Here is a 16,126-nt window from a genome sequence, read left to right as displayed (position 1 = left end):
TACTGCTGAGCTCAGCACTGCACTACAATCAGACTACAACTGAAACTGATGACATACTGTAGTATTAAATGACATGGGAAACACTGATACAAACAGGGATGATATCTATCTATCTATCTATCTATCTATCTATCTATCTGTCTATCTATATATCTATCTGTCTATCTATCTATCTATCTATCTGTCTATCTATCTATCTATCTATCTATCTGTCTATCTATCTATCACACCAAAAAACTGAAAATAACCTGATATTTTCAGGTGGAATTTCATTTATTCATTCATTCTCACTGTGCAATATCATTTTCCACTTGTGCAATTTTGTTAATAGTCTGTTTATTGTCAATACTGTATATACTGCTCCTATTTTTATACTTCCTTCTATTTAATTGGTTCATATTTTGTTACACTTTGTTTAGCTCTTTTTTTTTACTGTGTTAGCTGATGCATCTTGTTTTTTTGCACTATCCCCTTTGCTGCTGTACACTGCACATTTCCCCACTGCGGGACTAATAAAGGAATATCTTATCTTATCTTATCGTTTCTTATCTTATCTTATCTATCTATCTATCTATCTATCTATCTATCTATCTATCTATCTGTGATGCCCTGGTTGATATCTCCTTTCACGCTGCATTCACACACTCACATCATGAGGGATTTAATAACAATAATCAGGCTATTATGATATATGTTATCAATCATCACTGTGCAGTAAATTCCCTAATTGCATTGCAGTAATTATACATTTCCTCATAATCTTCTTATTATATAGTGCATCTGTGGTGCAGTGAGATAACGACCACATCTGGACTGTATAATATTATCATTCTCTGTGGTATATTAATAATCAAATGTAGATTGTACTTTCAAAATCAACACTCACATCATTCATACCACACCTGCCACACTGAAGAGTTGACTGCTATCTGAAGAAGAAAACATCTTTTATTATCACTTAGTCTTTTCATGCAGGCATATTATTCTTTTATGTCCAGTGTAATTTTAGACTTATAAGATATGTTACACCACAAGTCCATCCTTAACTTTTTGAAGAATGTTATCAGTTGATGAAGAGTATGGGGACTATCTACATTGCCATGCCCCCTGTTGACCACTAGGAGAAGATAATATAAACAACAGTGTGGTTATACAGTATAGGTTACTGTATTACTGTAGTATACTATCAGTCAGAGTCAATTAATTAATACATGCATTCATTAATAATTAACTGAATATGTGACTGAGTCACTTTCAGTATGCATAACAATGCAACTAAACCTACAACTACAGTCAGGGCACAGTCTCTTTACTCTCTGATGTAGCCTACATAAGTGATTTATCTACTCGTGGTCTCTGAAAGACCATATAAATCCTTTATTTGACCATAAATTCGAGGTATATTAACATATAAACTTGAAGAGTTTTAGTTATAGATGGCTTAATTTGTGTTTCTCAAAAGATCGTAATTCTAATATAATAATAAATAATATAAATATATAAAATAATCAATATAAAATAATAATTATAATATATAATCATATAATGTATAATAGAACATAATATAAAATAGTATAAATATAAAAACATTTTTCTTACAGCATCAGAAACCATTGGATTTGTTTTTTTCTAGTTATAGTTATTACATCTGAAAATTACAAAAGGTTTCAATATTGTGTTCAGTGGTGGAAATACCCATTTTTTCTTACATTCAGATGACAGATAGTTCCTTCAGCAGCTCCATGCACACACACATAGTGTATTATCCGTTTGGATTAGGCTTTTTTTTAAAAACATAGCTTGAACCAAAAACATGAAACAGATGGTGAGCACAGTTGCATCTTCAGTCAAGCCAGAAATAGAAGAGGCAACACATGCATGCACATACAGGTTTGGGTTTCAGCAGTGATCCCCAAACTGGGGTCAAGGGATCCCAGCTGGATTCTGGAGAGGATCACAGAAAGTTCTTGGCAAATTACAATTTTGTTAAATGTCACTTTTGCTTTAGGAAACTTAGTATGATCAAAGGTTTCAAACTTTCCACTGATATTGCCCCACCTTCAGTAGAGACAGAATAACAAAAACATATTGGGTGTTTGTAAATTTAACCAGTTTAACATGACAATGTGAATTCTGCTTGACAGATATTATGATATTTCATATATTCATTATAGCCCAAAATATTTCTCAGATGTGGGAACCAAATGGTGCGGAAAACAAGGCGAGGACCAATACTGAAAACATCAAGAGAGGAGAATGATGCTCATTATTTCAATAACTTAAGACTACATGCATTAAACCTGCAGCAGGCAAAATGTTTTTGGCATCGTTGGGCACAAATTCCATAATAACCTTTCAGCATATTGTAATTTCTAGTGTTCTGAGAGAAAACTAGACTTCTGCACCTCCTCATGGCTCTATTTTCAGGCTTTAAAAAATCTAGCCTGTGGCGGGAGACTTGGACCAATCACAGGTCATTTCAGGGTGAGAGCTTTCCTATTGAGCGTTCCTATTGGCTGAGCTCCGGCTGGTGGGCGGTGCTTGGTATTTCCTCGACTGATCTCAACATGGATGCCGGGTCACAAACTTTCTCATTTTACGGCTAAACAGTACAGGCATAGGCATTTCAGTAACAGAATATTGATTCATATTTGATCAGCGCTGCCTAGTTTGACCGTTTGATCGGAGTTCGCGAGTGATTGACAGCTACTCAGAGACGGTAAGGCTCCAGCTCGGATCGGATTGGTTGTTTTACTCCGATCTGTGAAATCTTCCAGAAGCTATTAGGAGCACCGGAGGACACAGAGGCACATGATTTTTTCTCTCATGCACTACTGTCAAATAACTTTTTAAAATAATATTTGCTCCATTTCTACCGATTGCAGCTTTAAGGTTATATTAAAAGAATAACACATATTTGAAAGTAGCCTAATTAATATTCATTCCATGTCTAAGTTAGCCTGCAAAATATATTTTAGAGGTAATAATAATAACGATTTTCATTATCTGTCCATAGTTCTGGAGCTGACTCCAGTCCAGGTTTTATATGTCTATAGTTTTGAGCATGTACTTATAGGCTATTGTTACAAATTGTGTAGAAAGTTGAGTGAATGGTAATAAGTAATTGTCAATTTGTGAAGAAGTGAACTTCTTTTTCCAAATAAATTGGAGCCTGCCCACTTCCATCTGTTTTCAGAGTCCCAGTGGTGTTCATCTGAAGGGTACACAGTGTACTCAAATTTACAAACATCATATTTTTGTCTTTTTCTTAACTATTGTCCTTTAATATTCCTTCAGGGACTTATTGTGCTTCAGTTGTAGCCTATATGGAGCAGTTTTATTCTTCTGGGAATATTCTGTATTGTGTCACACTGTAAATACTCCAACTGTAAATTACACTCTATATATAACCCATAACAACACAACACTATTGTTTCTATTGATTACTACGGTCTTTGTGATATTTGTTTAATATCTATATGATACTAAACGAGTAGTCTTTGTGGTAGTAGTCCAGTTAGCAGAAATGAATGCACCTGGCAGAGCCAGACCCACATCCACTAGAGAGGCACATGATTTTCTTTTCAGATTACCTGTCTCATGCACTACTGTCAGGATATGCTGACCGTTTTATAAAAGTACATTTTTTTTTAGTAATATTTTCTCTATTTCTACCGACTGCAGCTTTAAGGTTATAGTAAAAGAATAACACAAGTTTGATAGTAGCCTAATTAATATTCATTCCATGTCTAAGTTAGCCTTCAAAATAAATTTTAGAGGTAATACGTCACCTTTTTAGAACTGCTTTTAACGTGTAATGAATATTGTGTCTTTTATATTTTTATGATGTCCTTGTTTTATGATCATTTTCTCTGTGTAAAGTGTCTTTGAGTATCCAGAAAAGCACTATATAAATAAAATGTATTATTATTGTAATAATAATAATAATAATAATAATAATAATAATAATAATAAAAATAATAATAATAACGATTTGCATTATCTGTCCATAGTTCTGGAGCTGATTCCAGTCCAGGTTTTATATGCCTAGTTTTGAGCATGTACTTATAGGCTATTGTTATTACAAATTGTGTAGAAAGTTGAGTGAATTGTAATAAGTAATTGTCAATTTGTGAAGAAAAGTGAACTTCTTTTTCCAAATAAATTGGAGCCTGCCCACTTCCATCTGTTTTCAGTGTCCCAGTGGTGTTCATCTGAAGAGTACACAGTGTACTCAAATTTACAAACATCATATTTTTGTCTTTTTCTTAACTTTTGTCTTTTAATATCCCTTTAGGGACTTATTGTGCTTCAGTTGTAGCCTATATGGAGCAGTTTATTCTTCTGGGAATATTCTGTATCCCCATGTGTCACACTGTAAATACTCCGACTGTAAATTGCACTCTGTAACCCATAACAACACAACACTATTGTGTTTTTATTCATTACTACGGTCTTTGTGATATTTGTTTAATATGTATATGATAACTAAAGTTGTCTTTGTGGTCGGTAGTAGTCAAGTCAGCAGAAATGAATGCACCTGGCAGAGCCGGACCCACATCCACTAGAGAGAGACAGAGAGAGGCAGAGAGAGAGAGAGAGAGACAGAGAGAGAAATGGCGCCTCGATGCTGCGCTCACTGAGGCAGTCTTTTGCAGCCGGCTAGGGACATTCAGTAAAGGGTAAGACAAAAGGAAAACATGGTGAACACAAAGAAAAGCTCACGGCCACGGACTGGTCCCTTCATCTCCTCCAGGACTAGGTCGTCGTCGAGAAACGAGCGCAACTCTGATGATCATGTAAGCCGGTTTCTTTTCTCTCTTGTGCCGGTGAGAGCTGTAGCATTAGTGCTCTAGCTAGTCGGCTAGGTAGCTGCAGCTGTGGCCTCAAGGTGCTCCACATAATATCACTCACAGCACAAACACGAGCTGTATTTGCACTTGACACCCACTCAGTCTTGCAGATACACAATAAAACTCTTGAATGCAGATGTTCACACTCGTGTCAGTCGTATTGAACGTGTTGCAACAGCTGTCAGATGTGCAAAGCTAGAGATGTTAGCTTCCTGCTAGCTTCAAGTTCCCTTTGTGTGTTTGGGCAATTTCTACCCGGCTGACTTTGTTTCACCCATTGTTTCCCACAAATTAGCCCTCTAAGTAAAGACAACAGGGGATTTTTTGACATGAGACTATTAGCTTTACTTCATGTCTTCGTCCTGATTGTGTTAGTGTGAGTGTTTTCCTCTAATGTGAAGAGATAAAAGCTTTAGTTGAGCTAAGGTTGGAGCTAGCTCAGACAGCTAGCTGACTGTGGGGGAAGGGAAGGGAGTCCCATGTTCACAACACTTGAACAGAATAGAAAGCTTTATTGTTATTGTATTAAATACAACGAGATTCACAGTTGACACTTCTGATCAGTGCTTTAAAACAAATACTTGACAAGACTAAACAAAGGCAGATAAAAACATATAACAGGTAAAAACACACACACAGTTATAAAGCAAATAAAACAGGGAAAGTAGATGTAATAAATACATGTAAACAGAAGTGTTACACTAGAGGTATAATATAAAAATAGATGTAATGTAAACAGAGGTAATTGCACTTGTAAAATAGGTAGGGTAGATGGCTGGCTCTAGTCCTTTATCTCTTTAGTCCCAAGTCTGAACTTAGTGAACTCTCTGTTGTGATTGCCCCAGAGACACCTATACAACATGTGTTTACAATAAGCCTTTTAAACTTTATACCAAATGCTATTTTTCCTATTTATTCGACATGCACAGTAAATGCACAGCTCATGTTTTTACTCTGATAGCCTGACCCACAAGCTGACAGTCTTTGTCTCAAAATGTAAACATTGAGATTATGCAAGGACAGGGGTTTCTGTGGGGGTTCAAAACACTTGGCTGGCTCTGGTCCCCTATTTAGTAAGTCTGAACTTAGTGAACTTTCTGTTGTAATTGCCCCAGAGACCCCTATACAACATGTTTGTACAATAAGCCTTTTAAACGTTATACCAAATGCTATTTTCCCCTATTTATTCGACATGTACAGTAAATAATAATAACCTTTATTTGTATAGCACCTTTCCAAACATAGTTACAAAGTGCTTTACATAGTGCAAACATCAAGATAAAAACAATACAGAATAAAAACATGAAAACATAGGCCAAAATAAAATGTTGAACATAAGACTTTTGTACAAGTCAACAACAATGAAATTTAAAACAAGGGATTGCTATAAAAAGGCCTTCCTGTGAAGGTAGGTTTTACCTAAGCTTAGCATATGTTTTGACTCTGACAGCCTGAAACCACAAGCTGACAGTCTTTGTCTCACAAAATGTAAACATTGAGATTATGCACACACAGAGACGGGTGGAGACGGAGCAACATTTCCTGCTACAATGTAGCACATATGAAGAAATTAGGAAAAAATTATTTACAAAAATTAAATGTAAACTTCCCTCTCTGACCAAAATAAAATACTTGGAGAAAATAGTGTCATCACCATAGAAGCTGCATGATATGTCAGTGCACGTCACAGCCTGAGAGACAACCACAACAACAACACATAACAGATGTAACTCACTCTCTGCCTTTTATTTACTCCTCTACTTCATGTTTTTTTCTTCTTTTTCTACATTTATCCTTTGATATTGCAATACATTGTTATTAATTGTTTTTTAATTGTTTGTTTGTTTTATTGACACAACAAACATTAATTACTTATTTATTGTTTTCTTCCATTTACATGCATGTTCTTTTTAAATACCCAGATATTGTAATTTGCTTAATGAATTGTATACATGTATTTATATGTTCTTGTTTTTATTTTGTTCTTTTTTCGTTATTTTTCTTTATTATTGAATTGACGCTTTGGCAATATTGTTCACCTGACAGTCATGCCAGTAAAGCAAATTTAATAGAATTATGCAAGGATAGGGGTTTCTGTGTTGCCTGCATTATTTACGATTATTACAGCTACTTAACACAGACGCACACTGATCTGATAATTTATAGATAGTCATTTGCACATTCTCGACTTTTAATGGGCTGTTTGGCGAGGGTTTATACTTGTTGAATTGTGGTAATTCAAGTCTTTCCTGGCTGTGGGTCGCACTGATGACACATGATAATGCCAACTGTGATTAAAAAGGCTTTAGGGTCATAAACCTCACACTTTCACAATGTTATTTTCAAAATATCAGGTTGTTTTTGTACATTAAACTCTCAACTATTTCCTGTGTGTAGACCTTGTTGTCTGAAACCCGACCATTGTTTTGTGACAGTGTTTGGAAAATGATTTAAATGACTTCAAGGGGCACCCATCAGGCCACAACTTCATTGTTTGTACATTATGCACTACCGCGTCTGTCTCTATGCAGTCTGTCAGACAACCTCTATGCAGACATTGCAGACAGATGCCAGTGACAACAGTGAGATATGCTCTCATATCAGCAGGGAAGTTAAGCTGCGAAGGGCGTGAGCATCAAGGACATATGTCTGGTTGGTGCTCTGTTGTGATTTGGGGAATACATTGAGGAGCTGAGTACAAGGTGTCTCATCATAATACTCCGTTCTGGTGAGGCTCTTGCCTTCGTCTTTGGATTTGATTTTTCATTTGAGCAGTTTGCTCATGTTTGCCTATTATTTGCTTAGTAGTCTGGGTTTATACAGTGATTGACTGGGTGTGAATGTTTTATGCAAATAATTGTGAAAGGCTGTCATGGTATATGATGAGGCATCCTCTTTTTCTGTTGTCCACTTGTTCTGATTCATTTTTGCATTCTCTCCATCCTCTCTTAAATTGGTGATTTTTCGACAGAAGGAGCCCAGCAGTGATGTGAGCAGTCCCAGCAGCCCGCGGTCGGCTCCCCCTTCCAAGCGGACGCGGCGGCAGGCTGCCTCCGAGCCCAGTTCCAGTGATACCTCCCCGTCCCCTCAGACGAAGGGCCAGAGGGTCAGCTGGGACATTCCCACCTACCGCACCAGGTCAGTTGCTGGCCTTTGCTTCACTCATCATGAGTATCTCTGAATGACAGTGTATTACATTGTGCAGCGCAGTGATAGGCTACTACATCACTGCAATGTCTTTGGCAGAAATGTAAAGTTTTGTTAAGACAAAGTTGTCTGTACAAAAGTTAAAATAAGCAGTGGAGTGTGTGGAGTTTGCATGTTCTCCCCGTGTTAGCGTGGGTATTTCTCCTGGTTCTCCGCCTTCCACCTACAGTCCAAAGACATGCAGGTTAGGTTAATTGTTGACTCTAAATTGCCCGTAAAATTCCCCCTGCGACCCTGACTAGGATAAGCGGTTACAGATAATGGATGGATACTCTAGTCAGTTATTTGTTGTCACTGGCTGTCAAATCAAATCTCATTCTTCTCAAGACATGTATTAAACAAACAAACTTAAGCGTGAGCTCTCAAACAACATTATGTGTGATTAATTGTACATATTTTAACTTGTTTTGTTGTTTTGTTTCTAGGTTGTCCTCTCGCATAATGCAAAATGGGCACGGTAATACAGTTCTTTTCAATTTGTCCCTTTTTTAAAAGCCATAACATTGAACATGTGATTTTAGGGACATACGGTTAAATTGGTCTCTAATTAAAGTTTTGTCGATCCTGCAGCCCATATGGGTCACCGGAATGATCAGAGTGGAGGGGGAGATCACTCTCATATGAATGGCCATGTGGAGCTGAAGAGGAGCTGCCAGAAAAAGAAGAGCCAATTTGAACACCTCAATCAGAGCCTGCTGTTTGACCAGCTGGTCAACAGGTAGCTACTGACACTTATCTTTCTTTGCAATATTGCTTCTAACACAAGAGGAACAGGAAGTGGAAATGCTTTAATTAGTGGGAGTATACTTTATTTATCTTGGAACATATGGAATTGGACTCCTTATATTTATACTACTAAAGATGTTGTCCAGGTGTGCTTCCTTCACAAAGCTTACCTACTGTATATACAGCACAATCTGTACTTTCAGTATTTGGACATTAGTACGTCCGTTTTATACCAAGTCCCCCCAATGTTTTGAACATTGCAGCAGTCTAGTCAGGGTTACAACTCTTACACTCCTGTTAACTTAATATGGATGTGAGAGATGAAAGTCAGCACTTCACCACCATAGTCATTCTTTAAAATAAGGATAAGAAAAGTTTGTCCAAAACTGCTCTGTAGACTCTGTAGATCATATACCTCTATGAGACAAGAATTGTTTACCCATGTTGCTCTTCAGTTTGTCATATTGTGACTGTTTTGTTCTGTGTGTCTGCGCGCAGCACTGCTGAGGCTGTGCTTCAGGAGATGGACAACATCAGCAGCATCAGGCAGAACCGCGAGGTGGAGCGCCTTCGCATGTGGACCGGAGACACTGAGGAGGTGAGTGTGCCCCTCCTTCAACACAGTACCACTGCCTGATGATCTAATGTGAATATAAGCGCTAATGTAAAGGCCCTGTTTTTTCCAGGAAAACATGGACATGTATTCCCGGGTGAAGCGCAGGAAATCTATGCGCAGGAGCACTTTCAGCATGCCCACACACCACAAAGTCATGAGCAAAAACGAGCAGGAGGATGAAGAGGAGGAAGGGACGGAAGGTCAGGTTCCTACTAATATTGTACTTATGAATCAGTGGAGCGAGGGAGAGATCATGAAAACTTAATGAGCCACCTCACAAAATGAAAAAAATCCAGAGTCGATTGCTTAGTGTACTTTGGGTAAATTTTTAAAAAGCTCAAGTTTGGTAGTGTCTGAAGTTTGAAAACTGCATTTTGTGACTTTCAGATTCTCAAGGTGAGGAAGAAGAGGAGGATGCAGAGGATGAAGATGATGAAGGGGATGAAGCAGAAGAGGCAGGAGAGGAAAATGACAGACCGTACAACCTGAGGCAGCGAAAGACAGTGCAGAGATATGAGGCACCACCTATTGGTAATCGCTAATCTTTTTTCCTTATTAATCAAACCTTTTTATATATGTGTTAGCTTTGTTCATGTTCGAAACTATTTTTAAAGGCTTGGCGTGTGACAACCAGTCGCTGTGTGTTTGCTTTCTCAGAGCCAGTGAACAGAAAACAGAGCAACCCCACACTTTTTGACACCCACAGATCCCCAGCAAGAAGAAGCCATATCAGGTCGGTAGAAATTTGTGTAAAGTCCCCAGTCAGATCAGATGCTAAACGCGTTACAATGTGTGACTCCTAAGCAGCTTTTGCACTACCGTGACTAATGAACTGAGCTGCGGTTATAAAAAGCTTTTTACACTTTCATTGGTCTCCGCTGATTCAGGAATATGACTGTGTAATGGTGTGATACTAAATTTAGATTGTCACACTTAACTCCAGAGTGAAGAAACATGCCATTCACAGCAGTGACACCACCTCGTCTTCTGATGAAGAGCGGTTTGAGCGGAGGAAAAGCAAGAGTATGACACGGGCCAGGAACAGGTGACGACTGCTGCTTTCTTTCATCTTCTTCTGTTTTACTTTTGCTTTCATCGGAACACTTTTCTGGTATAGTTCTTTGTTAAAGGAACTACAAAATAAGTGAGATCTATTACCATACATGCCAATCCTATTTTTTTGCCTGGACCGCAGAGGGCCAGCCCTACAAACCTAAAAGTCTGTGACTGAGTGATGAAGTTACACAATTGGTCTGCAGAGTGTTGGAGTTTTCTCATTGGCCGCTGCTCTTTCAAAATGAAAAGGTGGGAACAGCCCTTTGTTTACGTTTTCGGGGGGCGTGTCAGCGGTTCCATTCACCGGCACGAGTGCTCCTCTATCGGCGCATTTCCACCAGATCCGGTGACGGAGGGCATCTCAACGCTTTTCATTCATTTCCTATGGAAAGCAGGAGAAGCACTCGCCCAGTGCATGGTGGGAGTGTTGCGGCGAGTTGGAGAGGGTCTGTATTTGCATAAAGTTGAAAAATCTCAACTTTATGGAATCAAGCCCGTCTAGCGCGACACGTCCATCTCACGAAACTTGGACCAAGCTGACAAACTAGGCGATATAGTTCTAAAATGAAAACAGATTCAGCAGTAGCGTAGCCTATTTCTCGCCTAAACTGTTTTCAGAAGTAGATTTTCAGGTGCATTGAGCGATAGGTCACCGCTTGGACGGCCTGTTGAGTGGGGCAGCGCGTCCCATAGTGTCCTCGACAGACCTGGTGGACATGTACCGCTGGATTTAACATTACAGACATGACCACTGACTACTTGTGTAACAATTTAGCCACAAATTCACAGACTGACCCGTACACGTTGCAGCCATATACTCGGTTTTGACCCGAGTCTTCTTTCCACAGATGTTTGCCCATGAACCTGACTGCAGAAGACCTGTCTAGTGGGGTGTTGCGTGATCGTGCGAAAGTGGGTGCCAGTTTGGCTGATGTGGATCCCATGAACCTTGATAACTCTGTGAGTGGAAACGCTAATAAATACCAAAAAAGCAGTAGAGCAGCACAGTTTAGCCTTAAAATGTGGAAGTGTTCAAGTTTTTATGAGCCAATTACTCTTTGAATGGATATCTTCTTTTTTCACAGGTGAAAGTTACAAATGTGTGTTTTTTCCTCAGGTGAAATTTGACAATGTGGGTGGCCTCAGTAATCACATCAAGTCGCTAAAGGAGATGGTAGTGTTCCCACTGCTTTATCCTGAGATCTTTGAGAGGTTTAAGATCCAGCCTCCTAGGTGAGAGAAGCTAAGATGTGATTATGTGTTTAATTCAAGAACTTTATTTGGTTTTAAATTTTGTTGTATATTCTTACATGTTATATGCTGTCCACTTTCATGAGGACATTTTATGTTTGTGTTGGTACACAGGTACAAGATATTAAAGTGGCTTACTGTGCCATTATCAAATAAACACGGTTTCCATTTCCTCTCCCTTCCCTTTTTTTAGAGGGTGTTTGTTCTACGGCCCTCCGGGGACAGGAAAGACCCTGGTCGCACGGGCGCTCGCCAATGAGTGTAGCCAGGGAGACAGGAAGGTTTCCTTCTTCATGAGGAAAGGAGCCGACTGCCTCAGCAAGTGGGTCGGTGAATCAGAACGCCAGCTACGCCTGCTCTTTGATCAGGTGAGACACCCAGGCAGCACACTGGTGAGGTCGGAGGCAGCTATCGGATAATATCTTTGTAACCATAGCTTCAGTCACTTGACCTGAATTGACTTCACAGTGTAAATAGAAAACAGGTGGCTGCTGGTAGAATAATCCATTTTCATTTCAGCTATTGTAACTTAATATTGCCTTATTGCTTTTCACTTTTTCGAGAAAATGTACTTCTTCTATTAAAGTAAACTGAACCCAGACAGCTTTAATATGTGTTTTTCAATGAGTATAATGTTTTTTTCTGGTTTGAGCAGGCTTACCTGATGAGGCCATCCATCATTTTCTTTGATGAGATTGATGGTTTGGCTCCTGTTCGCTCCAGCAGGCAAGACCAGATACACAGGTAAGGCTTATTAACAAACCTTAAATGGATAGCTTGGATTTAGTTGTTAAGTGAAGTTTTATGAGGTTCTACAACATAGTCGTGTATTACCTGCATGTGTGTTATTGTGTGAATTTGGTGTTTGAAAGGGTTAGTTTGTATTCACTAAAGTCACACAGTAAGACACAAACAAGCTAACCAATCAAGGCAGTGGTAGATCAGCAACCCCCGTGTTCTGCAAGGTACAATTATTGTTTTTGGGGTCTGGTGGCTTTGTAGAGAGCATAGATAACGGCTTTTTTGGGGCGGTTGTAGCTCAGTGGGTAGATTGGGTCGTTATATGACCGCAAGGTTGACGGTCCTATTCCCGGTCTTAAGGTCTGCATATCGAAGTGTCCTTGAGCGAGACACTAAACCCCAAGTTTACTGAATATAGCGTACACTTGAACTGATATTGATTTCTTAATATTTCTAAAATGCGTTTTGCTGCTGCCCCCGTCCACAGCAATACATTGCTGAGCTTCCGAGCTTGTACTCCTGCCTGCTTCTCCAAACTGGGGGCATGCTGACCGTCATCTACTGTAGATAATACACTGACTGGATAAGTACCTCATACAACCCCACTTAAAAAAATCCAAACTATCCCATGACTGTACCCCGCATATGTGACATGCAGCAGCGAATGTGTCATAGCTGCGTCTGCTTTTACTTTTGCGCACATTGCCATGTCTGCATCTGCAGGTCTAAACTGCTGCTGCTTTTATGTTCCTTGCCAATAGGTGGTGCAGGTTTTCTTATACTGCAGGTTCAAAACTACTGGCACTGTAGCTTTGATTTTTGATGAAATTGACTGGATTCGAATTTGGGTGCTTCACATCAGTGACGCTTGAGTCCATATTTGTTTTTTTATTTGGCATTGAGTAGCCATAGCAATGGAAATCGGAAATCATAACAATTTCACTTCTGATTTAGACCATTTCAGTATGAACTGCAGGTGGGGAAGTATCCTATTATGCAAACACAGCTTCCAGTTGATCCTTGTGGATATGGTTGCCATCTAGAAAATGGAATATTTCTAACTGTGAAATGTAAATCTGGAAGTTTATTCCAAACTTGAAACGTGCTTATGCTTGAGTTTACAGATGATCTCCTCTTTCTGCCATGCTGGGTAGATAAATACATGCATGGAGCTCTAGTCAACACGGAAATAGAACAGTTGATATTTTTGCCCCACGTTGTTTTGTTCAATATGCGTGTTTGATAGACACGGTCTGTGTTCTATTTGCAGAAATAATGTCTTGTTTATTTGGTCTCTACTGGCTCATGATGAGTCTTGTCAATATTGTCTCAATCTCAATAAAGTATTTGGGCTCTAAATGTCTGCATGAGTACTTACATTGTGTCCCACCACCTCTCTCTCTCTTCTGTCCAGTTCTATTGTGTCCACTATGCTGGCTTTGATGGACGGCTTGGACAGTCGTGGGGAGATAGTGGTCATCGGTGCTACAAACAGACTTGACTCTATCGACCCGGCACTCAGGAGGCCTGGACGCTTTGACCGGGAGTTTCTGTTCAACCTGCCCGACAAGAAGGTGAGATGGAGTCACGCGTCAATATTGTGTACAGTGGACACATGTTCATTGATGCAGCTACACATGCAAGGTCTTGTTTTCACTGTGCATGGATTTTCAGTAGATGTGTTTTTCATTGTAGGAGGATTCACTTTTTATTTGTTATAATGCTGTCAATCGATTCAAATATTTAATAGTGATTAATCACAAATTAATCACACATTTATCTTCTCAAAGTGTACCTTAAAGGGAGATTTGTCATGTAGGCTATTTAATACTCTTGACAACATGGGAGTGGTCAAAACTGATGGCTTAATGCAAATGTATGTATATATTTATTATTGGAAATCAATTAACCACACAAAAGAATGACAAATATTGTCCAGAAACACTCACAGGTAATACATTTAGCATAATAAAAAAAAGCTCATATAACAAACTGCAGCCCAAAAGGCAACAACAGCTGTCAGTGTGCTGACTTGACTATGACTTGCCCCAAACTGCATGTGATTATCATAAAGTGCGCATGTCGGTAAAGGGGAGACTCGTGGGTACCCATAAAACCCATTTTCATTCACATATCTTGAGGTCAGAGGTCAAGGGACCCCTTTTAAAATTGGCCATGACAGTTTTTCCTCACCAAAATTTAGCGCAAGTCCATCCCGACATGCTAATATGATGGTTGGTACCAATATATTCCTTAGGGTTTCTAGTTTCATATGATGCCAGTGTCTTCACTAAAGAAATTAGTGGCGTTAAAACACGTTATCGCGTTAGCTTTGACAGCCCTAGTATGATTGTGCATAATACATTTGGTATGTCTTTAAGCTGTTATAAAACTATAGATATAGTCAATTGTTGCACAGAATCATGATCAAGTTGTATTTGAAATCTCAGATACACGTAATCTGCAGTGTGCTCAAACAAAAGTTAACTGTGCTGTGTACTGTGTTACCTCCGAAAGGTCAATTGCGTTAATGCGTTAATGCGTTAAAGCAATTAGTGGCGTTAAAACGAATTTGCGTTAACGCGTTATTATCGCGTTAACTTTGACAGCCCTGATATTACACATAGAAGTTCAACAATGGCAGTTTTACCTAAGATATTGTTGCATCACAGAATCTGTATCTTCTTGCCAACTGTGAGATAGCAGAATGCAATATTCTGTATAAGGACAACTTACTGTACATACAATGTTGTATCCTCATGCACAGCCAGCTGGAAACAGTATAATGCAGAAGTAATTGGTGTTTTACTCATAAGAGTCTTGCCAAGAAATTAGTAGACGCAGCCCTCTGGCTATTAAGAGTCCCCTCAACTGTTTCTTTCCTCGCTACTGGATGTTTTGATCCAACAAGCAAGTGGCAAAGCAGATGCTCATTAGGTTTCTGGAAAATTAAAAATCAATTTCAGAAGAATTATTGCTGTGCAGATCAAATGCACTTGCACTTGGGGAGACTTGTTTTTTACTTGTTTTTTTTCCTGCTACGCACAAAAAAAACGTGTTTAAAGTGACAGCGAGTCAGATAAAAAGCTCAGTGTAGGTGACTCCTCTCCATCGAGCCTGTCTAATGGGATGCCTTGGATCGTTTGTCCACACAGTGGGATCATTGGTAATCAAAGCCTAATCTGTGCAGGCCATTGCTGGTTAAACTCACCAGTACTGATTTTAAAAACCTTGCTTTTGTGCAAAGAGCGATCCTCTCCACACATTCGACTTCAGCTCCCTTCCGGTATTGCCCAAGATGGAAACCTGCGTGAAATCTCGCTCAGTTGTGTCTTTTGAATAGAAAAGGGAGATGTGATGAAAGATGATGAAAACTGTTACACTTGATTCACGACAAAAAAAACACTTTGTTCTTAATGTCTGCTCATCAAAGCGGAGTCCTGTGGAGACAATGAGATGAAGGGCGTATGGTGCTGAAATGTTAGCAAGCCCTTCTGTTGAGCTCACTCCTGCACTTGATTCTTTTTTGATCTTTCTCTTGCTGTTGTCAGATCTGGATAGAGTAAGGACATGGTTTTAAATTATTGTGAGGAAATCACATCATAACTATACAGTATAATATATATGTGTCATGCTTTTGGTTTTGTTTTTCCTGTCTGAAAACAATGTTCCTTTT

The 16,126-nt window shown here is 39.1% G+C and overlaps 1 protein-coding gene across 2 annotated transcripts in view; it reads left to right on the top strand.

Annotated features, from left to right (window-relative positions):
* Positions 1–4,449: 4,449 nt before the first annotated feature.
* Positions 4,450–16,126, top strand: part of atad2b (ATPase family AAA domain containing 2B) — a 92,969-nt gene continuing 81,292 nt past the window's right edge. Inside the window, exons 1-14 of one of the 2 annotated variants that reach the window (XM_037750802.1) lie at positions 4,450–4,799; positions 7,828–7,991; positions 8,486–8,517; positions 8,631–8,778; positions 9,285–9,384; positions 9,473–9,602; positions 9,790–9,933; positions 10,060–10,135; positions 10,346–10,447; positions 11,307–11,418; positions 11,576–11,691; positions 11,903–12,077; positions 12,365–12,453; positions 13,865–14,024. In XM_037750802.1, the coding sequence (XP_037606730.1) occupies positions 4,701–4,799; positions 7,828–7,991; positions 8,486–8,517; positions 8,631–8,778; positions 9,285–9,384; positions 9,473–9,602; positions 9,790–9,933; positions 10,060–10,135; positions 10,346–10,447; positions 11,307–11,418; positions 11,576–11,691; positions 11,903–12,077; positions 12,365–12,453; positions 13,865–14,024 (1,647 nt within the window). In that variant the 5' untranslated portion in view covers positions 4,450–4,700. Of the gene's footprint in view, positions 4,800–7,824; positions 7,992–8,485; positions 8,518–8,630; positions 8,779–9,284; positions 9,385–9,472; positions 9,603–9,789; positions 9,934–10,059; positions 10,136–10,345; positions 10,448–11,306; positions 11,419–11,575; positions 11,692–11,902; positions 12,078–12,364; positions 12,454–13,864; positions 14,025–16,126 lie in introns of both variants that reach the window. The other variant, XM_037750801.1, reaches the window with a different exon arrangement.

Source organism: Sebastes umbrosus, chromosome 18, assembly GCF_015220745.1.
Source record: "Sebastes umbrosus isolate fSebUmb1 chromosome 18, fSebUmb1.pri, whole genome shotgun sequence".
NCBI classification, from domain to species: domain Eukaryota; kingdom Metazoa; phylum Chordata; class Actinopteri; order Perciformes; family Sebastidae; genus Sebastes; species Sebastes umbrosus.
The sequence above is the reverse complement of the archived record's forward strand: the minus strand, read 5'-3'. Positions and strand labels throughout refer to the sequence as shown.